At 37.8% G+C, this 20375-nt stretch overlaps 1 protein-coding gene and 1 long non-coding RNA gene across 2 annotated transcripts; both read left to right on the top strand.

Annotated features, from left to right (window-relative positions):
- The first annotated feature begins 1203 nt into the window (after positions 1-1203).
- Positions 1204-20174, top strand: LOC144459692 (uncharacterized). Its single transcript, XM_078164143.1, has 4 exons — positions 1204-1227; positions 18526-18646; positions 18999-19052; positions 19245-20174. Exons 2-4 carry the CDS (start codon positions 18533-18535, stop codon positions 19494-19496), a joined length of 420 nt encoding a protein of 139 aa, XP_078020269.1. The 5' UTR covers positions 1204-1227; positions 18526-18532; the 3' UTR covers positions 19497-20174.
- LOC144459693 (uncharacterized) lies at positions 8217-9661 on the top strand. Its single transcript, XR_013488517.1, has 4 exons — positions 8217-8359; positions 8501-8621; positions 8834-8887; positions 9013-9661. It is a non-coding gene; the product is annotated as an uncharacterized LOC144459693 (long non-coding RNA).
- Positions 20175-20375: the final 201 nt, after the last annotated feature.

The following is a 20375-nucleotide window of genomic DNA, read 5'->3' as shown; positions in this document are numbered from 1 at the left end:
CTTTTCTTCTACCTAATGGTTTCTTTCCTTCTCTAGTTTTTTTGTCAGTTGGTTGCAAGGCTTTTGCAAACATAAATTTCATCAGTTAAACCTTCTTATGTAATGAACATTATTTGCTGTCAGTCTGACAAAAATGATTTTCAGGAAGGCCTCCATCAGTTTCTTACATATTTTGTACTGGTTTGTCATCTAGTGTTTTTTTTTTTCTGTGGTGTAATTAAACTATTGCACATCAGTATAATATTTAGCAGAAGTGTACAACCTAAATGTATTTAATATATGGAAATTTGTGTTATCTGGTGTCTTTTTTTTTTTCAAATTCTAAAATATCACATCCAGACTTCTGATAGAGGTGTGTGTACAGCTGTGTGTAGAATAGGTGCCAGAGCTGATGAGGCTGATAGCTATGGCATCAGATTTATGTAATACATCGTAAGTGCAATACAACATGCTCAGGGGCTAAATTATATTATTTCACACGTGCGGATATTAATTGCCCATAACTATGACATTTACATAATTGTTGTCACAACATGTTCTATAAGGCCTCCAACACTTTCTTTCACAAAAGATATGCTATGCTATGCTATGCTATGCTATGCTATGCTATGCTATGCTATGCTATGATATGATATGATATGATATGATATGAAAGGTCAACTGCCTATTTCTCATGAAGTGACAGAGAAGAGGTTATCTGAGGAAGATCAAAAGCTCTGGAGTTTTCTAGGACAATAAGCATATTTATTGTGAAATATGTTTTACTACACCTGATGGTTTCTTTCTGTCTCTAATTTTTATTTATTTTATTTTTTTCAGTTGGTTGCAAGGTTTATCGATTACATTTTTCCTCAACTGGCCACAGCTGACAAAACTTTTTTACATAAATGACACTATTTGCTGTCTGTCACAGTATCACAAATTTGTTCAAATATCAACATATTTTTGTATAATTTTGTACTGAATTGTTGTCTTTTGTTTCTAATAGTACAGTATGCACCTAAACTAACAAATGTTGATATATTCCTGTTAAGTGAATCTACAGTGATGGCCTGAGGGAGCGGAGATACAAATTCGTGGAGGCAAGGCCAACACACACACACACACACACACACACACACACACACACACACGTGCAGTGGGCGAGGTGACACCAGGAGTATGTAAGGCGTGTTGTCGTGTCATCCCATCATTTTTACAGCAGCTCTCCTTTAATCTACATCACAGGTAAGATCAGAAACTTTAACTCACTGTGGTTTATGCTGTAGACTTTGCTGCTTGCTGTAGACTTAAAATATTACAATGATACACATTTAAAATTGTGTTTAATTCTTCAAACTTGAACTCACTATCAAATGGTTTATACTGTAAACATTTAAATATTACAATTTAAAAATGTTTTTACGTCTTCATTGATCCTTTATGCTGTATAATTATCATTTAGAACAGCAATGGCAGCAGCAGCCGTGGCAAGAAGCAGAGGAGTGGCTGGTGGCCTGTTCTTCCTCTTCACTCTGATGTGTCTGGTTTGCCTCGCAAGTTCACTGATTGACATGAACAAAGCGGTGAATAAATTGTTGCTTACCCTTCCTTTGCTACTGAAAACCATTTTAAAGTGATTTGCAAGTACACAACCACTATGTGTCACCACAAGCAAATTGATTGTTTAAATTCTTTTTCTTTTTTTATCTGCAGTAATTTCTGCTAATGTGCTCTATATTAGTGCTGTACATATCCCCATATGTAACTGAATGTTAATTCTCATGCTGAATTTGCAGGAAGAGATGAAGGAATACCTTCAGGAAGCACAACAAAAACTGGACAAAGTCAAGGTGAGTCAGTCAGTCAGTCAGTTTACATGTTGCTCGCACGCTCACAAAAATTGTACTGAAGTGAACAGAACATAGCAAATTGAGTCGTTGCCATGTGATGAAATTATTTGATTTTCCCCTTTAAGGCACAAAGGCACGCCGCTTCAGAGCTCATGGATGGATCTATGGGCCTCATGGACCCATTGATGGCATTTATGAAGAAAACCTCAGAAGACTTACCTGTTGACTCTCTGCCACTAGTGGAATTCATGGAAAACATCAAGAGCTTCATGGAGAAAACCAAGACCTTTGCAGATGAGCAGAATAGGGAGATAGATGCAGAAATAGAGAAAACTGAAAGGGAACTGAGAAAAATGAATGCATTTATCAATGTCCTTGAGGAGCATCAAGCTGAATTGTAACTTCCATGTCAGTCAGTGCCTCCATCTCTGATATTACATCTATTGTGTCTATTACATTTCTCTCTCTGACTGTGCAGCTTCATTTTAAGGTGTTTATACACTGGCCTTTAAATCATGAATTCCTTTTAAATGTTTGACATAAATTAGAATAAAAGTAAATTATGATTGTTTTCTTTTGCTGGTTTATTTTCACAGCTTCCTTGCAATGACAGAAATGTAGTCTAAATTCTGACATGTATTACTTGGTGATTGTACTGTACTATATGTACTATAATGTTTAGAAAATGTGCCTGAGATGTTAAGAAATGATTAAATTCATCATAGGTGGGCTACAAAAATAAATTCAATACATGGGAATTATTGTTTGATGCCTTCTTTCTTTACACTTCTAAAACATGAAGCCTGAGTTCTTTTACAAATATATCTTCTGTAAAGACAACAGCAGGCTGGTGAGTTCACCTCTCTGTTGCTTTAACAGAGAACATCTTCACTTGTGCTGCTAGATTGAAATATGATAAGGACATTTTAACATACAGCAGCTCCTCTGATTTGGATCAATGCTGATGTATTTGTAGAAATCATATATCAATCATATATAATATGTCTGTAAAAATCCAAAAGGCTCCATGTCTTTTCAACAGCAGGTTGTAGTCACCACCTCTAGGTGGCAATGTGCCCATCTCTGTCCCATTGACTCTTAAGAAAGCAATGCCATGTTTTAAGTCATTATAATTTACAGCAATGAGGTAATCACAGTCATTTCTTCGGATAGGGCTGTTGTGTTGACAGATGGGTTGTTTGTTTTTTGTGCAATTCTCGATAAGGACAGGGCTGAGTAGTGTCTGGATGGGCTGTGCATATGCAGGTCTATTATTACCTCTGAAATCAGCATGTACCAAGAGGGGAGGGTCTTGAAAGACAGAAGATAGGTCTGTATCGGACTGTAGGATGTGTCGGTGCTTTTTCAAGACTGACTTAATATGTGAGTTGAGAGAATATGTGGTCATGTATGTGACGGAGAACTTCCTGCAGAATTTTTTTGTAAGATTGCTGGGAGAGGATTTCAGCTTTATATTTGTCTGCCTCTTGACACAAATGGTTCCTCTCTTCACAGCAGGTTTAGTTACCACAACTCTGGAATTCATTAGCTCTCTCAAAGCTAGATAGGCTCTGAGAGACATGGGGAGATGGAAAAGTAGTTTTCATAATGTCATGTGCAACTATTTTGCACTATTTTCACACACAAACAGTCACCACACAAATAACAAATGAACTAAAAGTCTGAGGAAGAGCTTTGTGCTGGAAACATCACACAGCAAAACAAGAGGTATTTGATCTGGCTCCATTTTGCATTAAATTAGTAAGTAATTAAGGTAGATGCAACCGTTTGTTTTAAACTATGACAGGGGAACACAAAGGCTAACCACAACCCATAAAGACGTGACCCATCATTTGATTGCATTGCTGTTCAGTTTTGTGCTGTTCATGAGCTGTTAACCACAGCCTGGGAGCAGAACAGCCGTCAAGGCAGACACTTGGACAGCGAATGTACACAAGTCATATAATTTCCACAGTGTCAGCTGAGTGCGGAGTGTCAGGTCTCTGGTCAGGTAACTGAAAGAGAACCAAAAGACTTTGTAATGAAGTGAAAGAATTGTATAATATCCTTTTCTTCCACCGAATGTTATTTTTTCCTTCTGTAGTTTTATTCCAGTTGGTTGCAAGGCTTTTGCAAACATAAATTTCATCAGTTAAACTTTCTTTTCTAATTTACACAATTTGTTGTCAGTCTGACAAAAAAATATTTTCAATAAGGCCTCCATATTTTCAATAAGGCCTCACATTTGTAATGTACATATTGTATTCCTCTGTGTTGAACAGTTTGTCTTACATATTTTGTACTGGCTTGTCATGTGTATTTTTTTCGGTGGTGTAATTAAACTATTGCACATCAGTATAATATTTAGCAGAAGTGTACAACCTAAATGTATTTAATATATGGAAATTTGTGTATATGATGGCTTTTTTTTTTTCAAATTCTAAAATATCACATCCAGACTTCTGATAGAGGTGTGTGTACAGCTGTGTGTAGAATAGGTGCCAGAGCTGATGAGGCTTATAGCTATGGCATCAGATTTATGTAATACATCGTAAGTGCAATACAACATGCTCAGGGGCAAATTATATTATTTCACACGTGCGGATAGTAACTGCCCATAACTATGACACTTCCACTGTCATGTTTCTGGTTTCCGATTGTTGCACAAAGTAACAATGTTTGTGTGAAATATTTTGTACAGTTTGCAGTGATCTGTTGTCTAGGAGTTGGCAGCAACATCAACTGATGTTTGTATTTTCCTATAAAGTGAAACTGTCACATACTATTTCTGTGAAAGTAAAACCTTAGAGGGAATGTCAGGTACGTACAAAGAATAACCTGCTCTGCATGTAGGAACACGCTCTGATCAACAAGTACAATTGCAAAACACACCAGAAACATTTGATATGAAAGGTCAAGTGAGAACAACTGACTATTTCTCATGAAGTGAATCATTTTCAGCTTTACATTTGTAATTTACTGGACAACATATTTTTGTATACTTTTGTATTTGGGGGGTATTCCATCAGCGTAGCTAAGAATATCCAGACTAAGGTGTAATCTTGAAGTTTGACTAAATGCCAAGTCCCAGTCTAGCTCCCACCCGTTCCATCAAGTGAAATCAGCTGGCTCCAACTGACGCTAATTCAAGCCTCACCTGTTAAGCCTCAACTCATGCACGAGCCCAGGGAAAATAAAAAGCCCACACTAGTCGAGTGTCGAAAATGTTGCGAAATATCAAAAAGCAAAGGAGAGGAGCGAGCGGAGGCTTTTTCTACGGCGGAGTAAATGCTCCTTATGGAAGTGTATGAGGACTATAAGGACATAATTAAGAAAAAGGCAATACTGCAGCAATTAATAAAGCAAGGGAGGTGGCGTGGCGGAATATTGCCGATAGGCTAAATGCGTAAGTGACAAAGAAAATTCAGCATTTCGCATCAAAGGGACAAAATATATGTAGATAAGAACACCTATTAAATCTAACAATTCAAGTATGCCTAATGAAACTCACCAAATGTGTAAATTAATATTAGTGACAGACTATTTATCACATTTATCTACTGATTCCTATGTACATTTCAGATGATGCATTTAATCAAACTATTTTATCTCAATCATTGCATTTATCACATAATTGATTGTAGATTATGACATTTTCAAAATGATCAGTTTATAGGAAATAATCACATTACATTTATCTTTTGATTGTGAAGTGAATGCAGGTGATAGTGAATCAATTATCTATTTCTCATCATTTGGGAGTCAGTTGTAAGCTCTATCTCTTATTATGTCAAAATAAGGAAAATCCCCTTAAATGTACAGAATGTGCTATAGGATGAGGAACAGACAAACCACAATGGTGTGTGTTTGGTTGCTTTGTGTCATGGTGAATTCATAAATATAAAAGATAACCATAATGTTAATGTGATCATCTCAAGCCCTATGCATGATGTATGGTGATGCTAGAAATAATCAAAATGAATAGAAAATACACCCTTTTTACCTCTCTGCAAACAGTTGCCTTACTTAGCCTCTCAGCATCACCAACACTATACAGGAGTGTACTGCTAGCAAAGAACCTCAGTGCAATACAGACTGACTGCACAGTGGTCAGAGATTGGCTGCAGCGTGTGACCTTTATAATGTGTGGTTCCAGCAAACTGCATAGATACACTATGCTTTGCCTGCTGAAGCGGTACCTCTCCCACAGATAGGAGTCTGTCTGTATCAATGGGTTGGTCCTGTCCTGGAAGACCCTTGGGGCTGGTGGTGGTTGGAAGGCCCTCTGAACAATGTGGGCCTCCTCATCAACAGGATCCTCAATGAAGGGGCATGCCATTATTTCCTAATTTACTCTCTCTTGCTCTGTCTCTGTGTCTCTCTGGGTGTGTCCCTCTCCTTCTCTGGCCGTTGTCAGTTGACCTTAATTGGCTGTGAATTTGCTAGCCAATTGGAAACACAGTGGGGTGGGGATGGGAGGGCAATCACATGTTCATGTACAATCTTTTTTTTAATGACTCAGTTTCATTTTATTATAGTTTTGTTTTTATTAGTTTGATTTTGGCTTTACTGTTGTAAGTGTATTTTTTAATTATCTTATTTTTATTACATTTGAATTTGTTTTTTATTTTTTTTATTAATTGTGTTATATATTTTATGATCTACATATCATATCATTACATGACAGCTGTGAGTGTGTAAAGCACTGGCAGAACTGTCTTAGGTGTCTGTTCTTGTCTATTGAACATTTTTTGATCATAGAAGGAGCTAATCCTCACCTGAATCCTGCTACAGACCAGGATTGCCTGGCAACATAATTTACCATGGTCACTAGGCTGGGGTTCAGGTTAACCACCTTGATGAAATGGAGTTGTGGCTCAGGTTGATGGAACGGAAACCATGGTTTCCATTGTTACCAATGTGAGGCTAATCTTAGCCACTTTGATGGAACAGAGCTCTGACTCACATTAGCCAGACTTGGCCATTTAAGCCTGGATTTGTCTTTAGCCTGCTTGATGGAATAGCCCCCAGGAGTTGATGTTTTCATGTGGAGAGTGCAAGAGTTCAATGAGCATGTTGTTGAACTCACCTGTGTGAACATCATTCAGAGTCTTCAGCAGTCTGAAGTCCTCTACACTCTGTTCTAGGTTCAACTTCTCTGCTCGTTCATACATGGTATAACCAGTCCACCCAACAGGCAGTTAACATGTTGATCCAACAACACGAGAAACACAAAACAATTGGAAAAAAGTAAACTCTGGGACAAAAGGCTAGAGAGGTAAAGACAAAGCACAAGAGGGAGCAGGGTGATTAAACACGTGTAACTGAAAAACTCATTGACATACAGATGTGGTGGAAACCAGGTGGGAAAACACACAAAGACAGGAAGTCAAGCAAGAGCAAACACATGAGGAGAAAATAACAAAATAGAAAACTATAAACATAATTAACTGAATGCAACTGAGAAAAACTAAAACCTCAAACCTAGAAAATAAAATCCTCACTGAACATGTAAAAACAAAGACAAACCACTAATACAACCAACTTAAAACAAAGCTAAACACAGTCTGTGTCTGCTGGTGATGCAACATCCAAGGTCACTTACAAAAGCGTGCTCACCGGGTGGTGCATTAAATTACTAATCAATGAAGGTAGATGCAACTTTTTCTAAAAAAAAAAAAAAACTATGACAGGGGAACACAAAGGCTAACCACAACCCATAAAGACGTGATCCTTGATTCAGACCCAGCAACCTAGTGCATTCATTGCAATAACGGGGGATTTTAACAACACTACTCTCTCCTCCCATCTGACTGGGTTTGTTCAGTATGCGGACTGTCCCACCAGGGAGAATAAGACACTAGATTTGTTTTATGGAGATGCCAAGGACGCCTACAGTGCCTCTGCCCTACCACTTCTTGGCAGATCAGATCATAATCTGGTCTCTCTTCAGCCTACATACAAACCCTCTTTAAAGTTGCCTGTTACCACCCGCTCAGTCAGGAAGAGGTCCCGTAACTATGACACGTCCACTGTCATGTTTCTGGTTTCCTACTGTTGCACAAAATAACAATGTTTGTATGAAATATTTTGTACAGTTTGCAGTGATCTGTTGTCTAGGAGTTGGCAGCGACATCAACTGATGTTTGTATTTTCCTATAAAGTGAAACTGTCACATACTATTTCTGTGAAAGTAAAACCTTAGAGGGAATGTCAGGTACGTACAAAGAATAACCTGTTCTGCATGTAGGAACACGCTCTGATCAACAAGTACAATTGCAAAAGACACCAGGAACATTTGATATGAAAGGTCAAGTGAGAACAACTGACTGTTTCTCATGAAGTGAATCAGTTTCAGTTTTACATTTGTAATTTACTGGACGACATAGTTTTGTATAGTACACACACACACACACACACACAGAGTTGAGATGTGCAGTGGGCGAGGTGACACCAGGAGTATATAAGGCATGTTGTGGTGTCATCCCATCATTTTTACAGCAGCTCTCCTTTAATTTACATCACAGGTAAGATCAGAAACTTTAACTCACTGTGATTTATGCTGTAGACTTTGCTGCTTGCTGTAGACTTAAAATATTACAATGATACACATTTAAAATTGTGTTTAATTCTTCATTTAATGTTTATGCTGTATAATTATCATTTAGAACAGCGATGGCAGCAGCAGCTGTGCCAAGAAGCAGAGGAGTGGCTGGTGGCCTGTTCTTCCTCTTCACTCTGATGTGTCTGGTTTGCCTCGCAAGTTCACTGATGGACAAGGACAAACTGGTGAATAAATTGTTGCTTAACCTCCCTTTGCCAATGACAACAATATCGAATTGATTTGCAAGTAAACAACTATAATGAGTCATCGTAAGAAAATTTACTGTGACAATGTTCTTATTTTTAAATTTGCAGTCGTCTGTACTAATGTGCTCTATATTAGTGCTGTTCATATCCCCATATGTAACTGAATGTTAATTCTCATGCTGAATTTGCAGGAAGAGATGAAGGAAAATCTTCAGGAAGCACAACAAAAACTGGACAAAATCAAGGTGAGTCAGTCAGTCAGTCAGTTTACATGTTGCTCACACGCTCACAAAAATTGTACTGAAGTGAACAGAACATAGCAAACTGAGTCGCTGCCATGTGATGAAATTATTTGATTTTCCCCTTTAAGGCACAAAGGCACGCCGCTTCAGAGCTCATGGATGGATCTATGGGCCTCATGGACCCATTGATGGCATTTATGAAGAAAACCTCAGAACACTTACCTGTTGACTCTCTGCCACTAGTGGAATTCATGGAAAACATCAAGAGCTTCATGGAGAAAACCAAGACCCTTGTAGATGGGATAAATAGGGAGACAGATGTAGGAATAGAGAAAACTGAAAAGGAACTGGGAAAAAGGAATAACCTGATCAAAGCCCTTGAGGAGCATCAAGCTGAATTGTAACTTCCATGTCAGTCAGTCAGTGTCTCTATCTCTGATATAACATCTATTGTGCCTGTTACATTTCTCTCTCTGATTGTGCAGCTTCATTTTAAGATGTTTATACACTGGCCTTTAAATCATGAATTCCTTTTAAATGTTTGACATAAATTAGGATAAAAATAAATCATGATGTTTCCTTTTGCTGGTTTATTTTCACAGCTTCCTTGCAATGACAGAAATGTAATACAAACTACAATGCTCAGTCCAAATTCTGATATATACTATAATACTGAGAGAATGTGCCTGGTATTTTAAGAAATGATTAAATTGAAATATTGCACATGAAATTCATCATAGGTTGCCTGAAAAAAATAAATTCAATATATGGGAATTATTACTGTTTGATGCCTTCTTCCTTAACATTTCTAAAACATGAAGCTTATACAAAAATTTCTTCTGTAAAGACAACAGCAGGCTGGTGAGTTGGCCTCTCTGTTGATTCAGAATCAGCTATGGATATTCTTTAATACAGCAGCTCCTGTGGAAATCATACACTGGATGATGATGGTTTGGACCTGGGTGTCCACCCTACAGAATCAGCTAGTTTGATGAAGGATGAAGAAATTTATTCCAAAACTTAAACTCAATATTTGCCTTGACTTTTTTTTTTCTTTTCCAGATTGAGTTAAAAGAAATGCTCTCACAGGTTATGGGCATCCATGTATCATGGGCATTTGTAATTTAATGCTCTACATATTTCTGTACAGTTTTGTATGGGTTTTTCATCTTGGTGTTTCCTGTGTGTCTCACAGTGTGTGCCAACACTAACGGATTACATTATATTCCTGTGGTTTTAAACTGCTAAATACTAGTTCTGTGGAAGTGAAGCTAGAGACACACATGGTGGACATCTGAACAAAATCTGAATAGAAATAGGAACATCAAACAAACTTGTCTTTTCTCTCATGTATGCATTTAGGAGGATCATGTCCCACACAGAGTCAGGCAGCATTTGTACAGGAGACAGACCTACTGGAAAGGAATCATCAGTGTTTTACATACCACAGTTACAGATCAATGATTATGTGAATGTTTCTTAAGTTGGTTAACACCTAACCCCATTTACCCTTTGCTGAAAATCCCTTAGACAAGAAGGAATTTGTTTTTTCCATATCATGATGGCACAGTCGATTAAGACATTTTGAAAGAGGAGTACTTGTCACAAAGGTGTATGTCACTATTAATGCTATGGCCCCCTATGAAACATGCCAAGATTCAATTTAAAGAGGCAACAGATAGGATTTGTTTTTTTTTTTTTTTAGCTTGGCGCCACTTAGCGTCAGCGGTGTTGTGTTGTACTGTCGCAACGACCACATTGACCCTGGGGATCAGAGATAATCAATAAAATGTCGGCCGTAAAGCCACCAGTATACCTCTATGTATATGTAGAATGAGAAGGTGTGTGGACACTCTACTAAATCAATGAGCAAAGAGACCGAACAACAACTATCGGATTTATCTGAAGAAAAAACAAATAGTAATGCAAATAATTATACCAGAATGCACAGTACCAGTACAAACAACTCACAGTAAATTATACCAATATGTACAGTATCAGTACAAACAACAGTAGACACAGTGGAATTATACCAATATTCACATATAAACAGTCCCGATTCTAGAATAAACGGTACTGTATTGAAACAATACGGCCCGTTGGAGCTCAAATTGAATGGGAAACAAAGTTCAGTACTCACTTAGCTGGGCATAACTTAGCTGGACAATGTCCGTCGATAGCTCCCTCCGTGAGAAGAGAACAGAAGGAAGGGAGGGGGTATTACTGTCAGAGGGCTGCCGTAGAATGGCAACGAGGGTGTCAGCCGACCAACACTCGCTACCCAGTCCCTGGTTGCGGCGATTTGCGATGCTGGCCAGCTAGGAATGAACTAGCAGCCAGTACAGTACAGCCAGGGCTGCCAACTTTTCAAAAAACCTTGGAGTGAGATTTGGTGGGGCCAATCAAAATTTTGCCACATACACTGCAATTTTTTGTATGGCCCATTCAGCGTCATTATCATACAGCAAAAACGTTTTTTTGTTGTTGTTGTTGTCATTGTTTTTAAATATACCATTTTCCATACATCAGTAGTTCTCAGTGTATTAGCCTAACTCAGAGTGTACCAATTGAACCAACTGACCCAACAGTAAGACACAAGACACAGCATGGCTCAAATTTGTGCATGTTTACTTTGGGATTCTGTATAAAAATAAAGTCATCAAATAGTAAACAGATATGCAACATCATGCAAGAAACATTTAAATAAAAATGAAAGCCCCCAAAAGCTATGTTAATGTGACATTTTTGAACATCCCCAAACTACATGCAGCTAATACCAATTTAAATTAAAAAAAAAAAAATTAAAGTTTAACCATTTATACAAACAATTCCCAAAATAGGGAGACTACTGTCAAAGTCCTTAAGATCTGTGTGCTTTGTTGTACTTGCTTGTGGCCTTTTTTGAGGCCTTGATGATTTCTGGAGAGGGCTCCCACGTGAAGCAGGACTCCAGGCCAGCCATCTTTATTGTCATTATTGATGACAGGGTTCCATCCAGAGCCAGGCTGTTCCTGGTTTTAGTCTCTCTCTCTGCATCTGCATTGGAGTGGGGTAACACCAGGACCAGCTTTGCAATGGTGGCAAGCCTCATGAACAGACTTAACCCTGTCATCTATGAAGAATGAACCAAGAACACAGTGGAAAAAAAATCTCACATTCCTTTGAAAGATGATTAAAGGTTGATAATTAATTTTGTCTAAAACAAAATGTACACACCTACTGTATATGATGCTTTATACATACATAACAAATTATTCTAACTCAAAGTACACATCAAATAAAATTTCTCCAAACACGTTTCTTGTTATTTTAGGTAGTTATTATCACGCTAATGTATGTTCAAGTGTCCATTTCCCCCGATAAGTTGGTTTTAATTCGTTATTTGATTCTATAAACACAGTCTGACCATCTCAAGCTTTTATTTTGGTACTTCTGGTGACCGGCAGTGTGAATTTGCATATTAGCTAAATATTTAGTTTCACCCAGAACATTTAGATTTAACATTTAACATTTAGATTTATATTTATATTCAACATTTAGATTTAACATTTAGATTTATATTTATATTTAGCATTTAGATTTAACATTTAGATTTATATTTAATATTTAGATTTAACATTTAGATTTAGATTTAGATTTAACATTTAGGTGCCACATTTAATATTTAGATTTAACTATTTAATAGGCTATATTTCTAAGTTAACAAATATCGCCGTAAATGTGGTAAAAGGTGACGTTAAAAAATTCACAATACTTTTTTAAACATTGTTTGAAGCTAAATGTGGCAAAAATGTTGATGTTATTTTCAGCGTGAGCCACTTTACAAACGGCACCCCATACAAGACAAGCACCAAACCGCGGAGGGAGGCCTCCTCCACGTGCGTTACAAACTTTTCTGCTTTGGGCTGGGATTCCGGAGTAAGTCAAGACGCATCACACTGAGGGATATGGACAAGAAAAACTTTATAAATACGATGCACTCCTATGCGCGTAACTGCCTGGACGACCAACTTAAGGTCATGGACAGCCTTATTGACGAGGAAGGTGAACCGACTCCGGAGCAATTACCTGAAGCTTCTAATGGGCCAAAACCGAAGAAGAACAAAAAACCGGTGAGTGATGAGCCGGAGGTCTCTGACTTGATGTCGTTAAGCATAGGCCTACTTGAGAGAATTGAGAAGAGGCAAGTTGAGTCTCTTCAGCGACTCCAATCCTTGGAAGATGCAGTAAAAAAAAAAACACTAAAACGACGAAAAGTGTCACAGACTCCCTGGAGGCTCTGTGGGGGCGGGTGGATGACATGTCTGGCCAGGTGAACACTCTCCAGGCCGAAGCTGCAACCCTGGGGAAAGCGAGCACGGAGCTCCGGGACAAATACAACGACATGGATGCTTATTCGAGACGATGGAACCTCCGAGTGGCCGGGATACCTGAGAAGATGGGGGAGGATATAAAGAAAACCATCATTGACCTGTTGAGACAAATCTCCCCCGATATTGCGAACCAGCTGGTTCTCACGGTGGATATCATGCACAGAGCGGGACCTCGCTCTGGACACGAGCGCTCCAGCCGTCGCGTCATAGTACGCTTTCTGTCACGATCTCATCGAGATAAGATCTGGAAGGATGCCAGAACTTCAGAGCTCCTTAAAGAGAGAAGAATAAAGCTCTTGGAGGACCTAACACAAGAAGCCAAGGAGTCCAGAAACCAGTTGTGGCCGCAGGTGGAGAAGGCGAGGAAAGAGGGGAAGAAAGCTGGTTTCAGAGGAGCGCACGCATATATCACAGCAAAGGACATGTACGTTACAAACTTTAGCTACCACAGGCCCGTGAGACTATAGGTCTATGTCTGTCTGATCTGCAGGCCTTAACAGCAAAGACTAAATCTGAACTCTTTATTTAGAAAAGGACTCAGTGTTCCAGGCCTATTTTCTGATGTGGCTGTTAGAAATGCTCACTTTAAATTTAAAGGCCTTTTTTTGTTTATTTCCCACATTTTCCCAAGAATATTGTGAGTTTTTTCCAGGAATATTACAGCTTTTCTGTGTTAAAATAATGCATCTTACTTCTTGAAATCTTAGTTTTCTCTCTCATGAACATTCTCTAAAAAGGAAAATGTTGGTGTTTTTTCTTTTCTTTTTTTTTCCTTGTAGAGTGACGAAACACTAAATGAAGCGGGGTAAATTCTTTTCAGTGAATGTGGTCTGATCTGATGCAGTAGCCAGCCACTGTAGTATCTGCTCTCAACCCAGAGAGGTTTTTGAGTAGGTGCGTATGTGTGTGTGTGTGTGTGTGTGTGTGTGTGTGTGTGTGTGTGTGCGCGACTGTCTAACTTAGTTTATGGCAACTTCTGTTTTTTCTGTCAATGTCAGGGGTATTAAGAATGAGGTGAAAAGGAAGAGCTTATTTTTATTTCTTCAAAATAAAGGTGCAGATTTTTTTTTCATTCAAGAGACCCATTCTTCTGAGGTAGATGTTTCACACTGGAGAAGTCAATGGGGAAGAAATGTATGGTTTTCTCATGGCAGCAATCGCTCAGCAGGGGTCGCCATCCTACAGGGGAAATTTGGTGGGAAAATTATAAAGCATGATATGGATAAGAGTGAAAGATGGAACATTCTGTTGGCAGATATCAACCAATCTCTTGTTATTCTGATCAATATATATACTTCCAACAGTAAACTTCTCAATAACATCATTTTCTCAACAACAGAAAATAAGGTAGATCAATGGCTGGCATTGTTTCCTTTGGTGGAAATTTTATGGGGAGGAGATTTCAACACAGTGTTTGATGAAAGCGTGGACAGATGGCCTCCCAATACCAAACAGATAACTGAACTGGAAAATATTTGCCACAGAATGAACTTGATTGATATATGGAGACAAAGATACCCACAGGAAAAAGTATACATGTGGAGCAATAAGAATAGATCCCTCCAATCCTGTATAGTTTTTTGGTTAATTTCAGCAGAACTAGGAAATAAGGTAGACTTAATCAAAATAGAACCCACAATACTGACAGATCACAAGGCTATAGCAATTCAATTCCACCTTGGATAGGCAGAAGTTGAATAGAGACTATTGGAAATTAAACAAAACGCTGCTGCAAAATAAAGAATTTGTAAAGGAAAGCCAAAAAATCATCGATAAATGCTGGAGACAAGCAAACACACTAAAGAATTTTGGACTATACTGGGAATTAATGAAATATGAAATAAAGTTAGCCAAACAATTAAGCAGAAGGATCCGCAGCTACAATAAAGAAAAAGAACTACAACTTGTCACCCAAATCATTCCATTATCAGAGAAAACTGACCCAACCAGTGATCAAGTAGAAGAATTGGCTTACTTGCAGACTGAATTGGATAAGATCTATGAGGAAAAGGCTAGAGGGGCCTTCATCAGATCCAGAAGGAAATGGCTTGAACAGGGGGGGAAATGCACCAAATATTTCTTCAATTTAGAAAAAAGAAATCACGAAATATCTTCCCTGAGCAAACTTAAAATGAATGATACTGTATGTGAAGATGGAAAACTAATTTCACAATATGTACCAATTTTTATGAGAAGCTGTATCTGGCTGACTCCTTGGACAAAGATAAAATGGCATTATTCCTTCAAACCATACAACCGAATATTAGAAGTACAGATGAAGACTTCCAAGTAATATGTGACCAGAAAATAACTATAACAGAGGTGCAAAAATGTATTGATTCCCTCAAGGATAACAAAGCTCCAGGGAATGATGGGATAATAGGGGAATTTTATAAATGCTTTAAACAATCAATCGCTCCATTTTTAGCTGGACTGTTTGAAGAGGCTCTAGAAAAAGAGGAACTGCCCCATACTCTGAGACAGGGATTGATAAAACTTCCAAAACCAAAAAAGATAAGTTAAGCATTGAAAACTGGAGACCGATTAGCCTGTTGAATAATGATGCAAAGCTTTTTGCTCTTATCTTTGCTAAAAGGTTAAAAATAGGATTAGCTGATATTATTGATGACGAACAATCTGGGTTTATGCCAGGAAGGAACACTGTAAATAATATTCGTCTGATTTTAGATATGATAGATTATAATGAATTTATACCAGATGAAAGTTTTATTCGATTTGTTGACTTTTACAAAGCATTTGATACAGTCAGTCACCAGTTTATGTTTAAAGTCATTCAATGCTTTGGTTTTGGAAATAGGTTTTTGAGGGCAGTTCAAACACTTTATAAAGGAAGTAACAGCTCAATTAAGGTAACAAATGGTACAGCGCCCAGGTTTACCAGTCGTGGAATCAGACAAGGATGCCCACTAAGTTCTTTTTTGTTTTTGCTGGTCACACAGGTCATGGCAACACATATTAAAAGAAGCAACTTTCAGGGCATAAGGGCTTTAGGTAGAGACTTCAAATTGGCTCAATTAGCGGATGATACAACAATTTTTTCTGTCCAATCAAAACGAACTTGACACAGCTGTGCGGTGCATCAGAGAGTTTTCTGAGGTTTCTGGATTGACAATGAACCTTAATAAATCTGTGCTGTTTCCCCTTAAACACTGTGATCTGTTAGAATTGAGTGATATTCCCATTAAACAAACTGTGACATATCTGGGTGTAGTGCTTGACAAAAATGAGAACAGGTGCTCGGAGGTAAACTTTGAACCAATAACTCAACAAATACAAAGAAAATTCAATATGTGGTTAATGCGGGATCTATCCTTAAATGGTTGGACGCTGTTATCTACAGCTGAAGGAATATCAAGATCTGTATATTTGTCGCTAGCATTAGAAATGCCTGCAGTAGTCTCTAAGAAACTAGATCAAATCTTATTCAACTTTATCTGGAAGAACAGATGCCATTACCTAAAAAAAGATATTTTGTGTAATGCCAAGAGGGATGGTGGCATGGATGTGTTAACCTTTGAAACATTAAATCACTCTTTTAAGATTAACTGGTTAAGCAACTTATGCAGGCAGAAGAACAACTTCTGGAACTCTTTTGCCACACATGTATTTAATTCATTAGGTGGAATACAGTTTATGTTGAAATGTAACTACAAAGTTGAAAAACTTCCTGCCAAACTTTCCAACTTTCACAAACAAGCTTTGCTGTCCTGGAAACTGATCTATAAACATAATTTCTCACCAACCAGGTATTATATTTGGAATAATGAAGACATCCTTTACAAAAACAAATCACTGTTTTATAAGGATCGGGTGGAGCATGGAATTTTATTAGTTGACCAACTTATCAATGATCAAGGTTTTTTACTTTCTTATGAAGAATTTTTGTTAAAATTTCAGTTGCCAGTCACGTCGAAGAAATATGCTGTGATTTTTGATGCACTACCACAGGGTGTGCTGCAGCTTCTAAAAGGGACTGAAAGAAATGCTGCTGTTGCAGAAAATTATAATTGTGATATTTTTGTGGGCGAAGTAGACGTTACAAAAAAATCTTGCTCTAACACATATTTGAGAAGCTGCATACAATCAAGGATTCTGCCTAGAGGTCAAATTTACTGGACTGCACAATTTGGAGAGGTTAACTGGCATAAAGCGTGGCTGGTTGGTGACAAATTCTGTCTTAATAACAAGGTGAAAGAAGTTTCGTTTAAAATTTTACATCAAATCTACCCTGCAAAGAAAACACTAGAAAGATTTAAACTGGACATTGAATATGTGTGTGATCTCTGTGGACTTGAAGAAGAAACCATCTCTCACTTATTTTATCAATGTACTTACAGTAGAACTTTTTGGAAAGATGTTCAACATTTTGTGCAAGAGAAAACAGGAAGAATGATCAGTTTCCAGGAAAAACACATTTTTATTTATTTTGATGACCAAGACAAAGATTTGTGTTTTTTCTGTTAGTTGATCTTGAGTTTGGGGAAATTTCACATCCATAAAAACAAATGGGTCAAATCTAAACCAAACATTGTACCCTTTCGACAAGAACTGCACCGTTATGCTGCCACAATTAAGGACATTAGAAATAAGAAAGCCGCAAAAACATACTCTATTATGGAGAAATTTTGTGGAAGTGATCTGTAAAGGCCTCTGGCTGTTTTTGTTTTTTGTTGGGTTTTTTTACCCTTGCTTAGTGTGTATCTCTGCACCCCATGTAGGTTTGTAAGTATGTATGGGTGTATGTCTGTATGTAAGGTTTTGTGTGTCGCACAATTTAAAAAAAAAAAAAAGAAAAAAAAAAAGGACCAGCTCCAGTCCCTGATTGGCTGAACGACCAGTTTCGCAATACATGATGCGTTTCCTGCCATAAGGCAGTTTATTTCCGCGAAATTTCAACACCGGTGGCAGAAGCTTATTGCAAAGATTGCAAAGCCACTAAGTAACTTACTAAGTTACTGTGGACACTACCCTGTGCAACCCACATTATTCACCAACACACACACACACACACACACACAGTTGAGATGTGCGGTGGGGGAGGTGGCCCCAGGAGTATATAAGACATGGTGTGGTTTCTTCTCATCATTTTTCCTTCCTTCCTTCCTTCCATCATTCTCCTTCAATCTAAATCACAGGTAAGATCAGAAACTCACCATCAAATGGTTTATGCTGTAAACATTTAAATATTACAATTTTAAAATGTTTTTACTTTTTCATTGATCTTTATGCTGTATAATTATTATTTAGAGTAGCGATGGCAGCAGCAGCCGTGCCAAGAAGCAGAGGAGTGGCTGGTGGCCTGTACTTCCTCTTCACTCTGATGTGTCTGGTTTGCCTCGCAAGTTCACTGATCGACAAGGACAAACTGGTGAATAACTTGTTGCTTAACCTTTGGTCGACAATTGGTAGAATCATTTGGTATAAAAGATTTCCACACACTTTCATCTATGTAATGTAAGTGTGCGGAAATCTTTCTGGCCAGTTTGGACTTACTGATGTTTCCGGCACCTTGCCAAAATTAAGCTGAGTGGTGCGGTGGTTGTCCTACATTGTCTCTACTGACATTTTTAACATTTATTTATTTGCAAATATACAGTCATTGTGAGTCATCACAGGAAAATTTACTGTTGAAATTTTCTTTTTTTAATCTGCAGTCCTCTGCGCTAATGTGTGCTATATTAGTGTTGTTTATACCCTCATATGTAACTGCATGTTTGAAGGCGGATATCAAGGAAAGCAATCAGAAAATTCAACAGAAACTGGACGAATTGAAGGTGAGTCTGTCAGTTTCAATGTTCTTTAAATGCTCACATAAATGTGCATTGGAGTGACTTCAGTGGTAGAATATTCTGTCAGGGTGAGAGAGCTTTATTTCAGTCACAAGTGAATTCATGTACCACGGTGGACACAACATAGCACACTGTGTTGTTGCCATGTCATGAAGTGGTTTTGTTTTTCCCCATTAGGCACAAAAGGACATCTTTTTAGAGACTGTGAGTGAAAATATGAGGGACATTTCCTCAGTGATGACATATCTGAAGGAAACAGGAGAAGAATCTGAAGACTTTCTGACACTGGAGAGAAAGATGGAGAACCTCAAGACCTTTGTAGATGAGCAGAATAAGAAGTGGGATGCAGAAATAGAGAAAACTGAACGGGAACTGAGAACTATGGGGAAAATAATCAAAGCCCTGGAGACATATCATGCTGAACTGTAACTTCCATGTCAATCAGTGCCTATTGTAGAGACAAATTTATCATTACCATATATGGACATGTAATATCCTGTTGTTTAGAGAGTATTCTGCTTTCCTTTTGTGTGCAAGTTTTCACTTCAATGCTGTAATGGAAAACTACTGTATAACCTTAAACTTTATGTAACCTGTGCTCTGCTGCTTTTTGTAAGTTGTTTACTAGTGGAATACTCCATTTACTGCCTACCTGACTGTTCTCATGTAGGCTAATCAGAGATGGGCAAAAATACATCAAAACGTATTTTGATACAAAATACAAAATACCCCTCAAATAAATTTTTTATATTTATTTATATTTTTTTGTATTTTAAATACAAAATGACTCCACTCAAATGCATTTTGTCACAAATGACATTTGCTTTTTATGGGCCTTATCAAATACAAATTACAAAATATTCAAATGTAATCGAAATATGTATGTTAAATACAAGTAACAGAAATACTGCCCATCCCTGCATGTAATCCAAAAACATGTAGAACCGGTTCCAGCTGGCTGCCATCCTTGCAACTGCATACCCTCATTTAATCAGTTTCTAACTGACTTCCTCATAAATGTCCCTCTGTTGAAACACTCTGCAGACTGTATGTCACTCTATATGATTGTCTGACCCTCTGCACAAAGCAATAAACAACTGAAAGACATCTCTGGTGTCTCAAATGCTTTCTTTCAGATCCCACACATTAAAATGTCCACCACAGTACTTGAACACATTTTATCTCCGTTATTGTGCAACTTCATTTTGATTAAATTAAATAACTGTGACATAAATTATGATTTTGTTTTGTTGTTTTGCTGGTTTATTTTCCCAGTTTCCTTGCAATGACAGAAATGTAGTACAAACT

The sequence above is a fragment of the Epinephelus lanceolatus genome, chromosome 22 (genome assembly GCF_041903045.1).
Source record: "Epinephelus lanceolatus isolate andai-2023 chromosome 22, ASM4190304v1, whole genome shotgun sequence".
Classification (NCBI taxonomy): Eukaryota; Metazoa; Chordata; class Actinopteri; order Perciformes; family Serranidae; genus Epinephelus; species Epinephelus lanceolatus.
Note: the sequence above shows the minus strand (reverse complement) of the source record. Positions and strands in the feature narration are given on the sequence as shown.

What these genes read in the sequence shown, in the direction of transcription:
- LOC144459692 (XM_078164143.1), top strand. Translation starts at nt 18,533, where the DNA reads ATGGCAGCAGCAGCCGTGCCAAGAAGCAGAGGAGTGGCTGGTGGCCTG. An exon ending in TGATCGACAAGGACAAACTG is followed by an intron (nt 18,647 to 18,998) that starts GTGAATAACTTG and finishes GCATGTTTGAAG; the next exon opens with GCGGATATCAAGGAAAGCAA. An exon ending in AGAAACTGGACGAATTGAAG is followed by an intron (nt 19,053 to 19,244) that starts GTGAGTCTGTCA and finishes TTTCCCCATTAG; the next exon opens with GCACAAAAGGACATCTTTTT.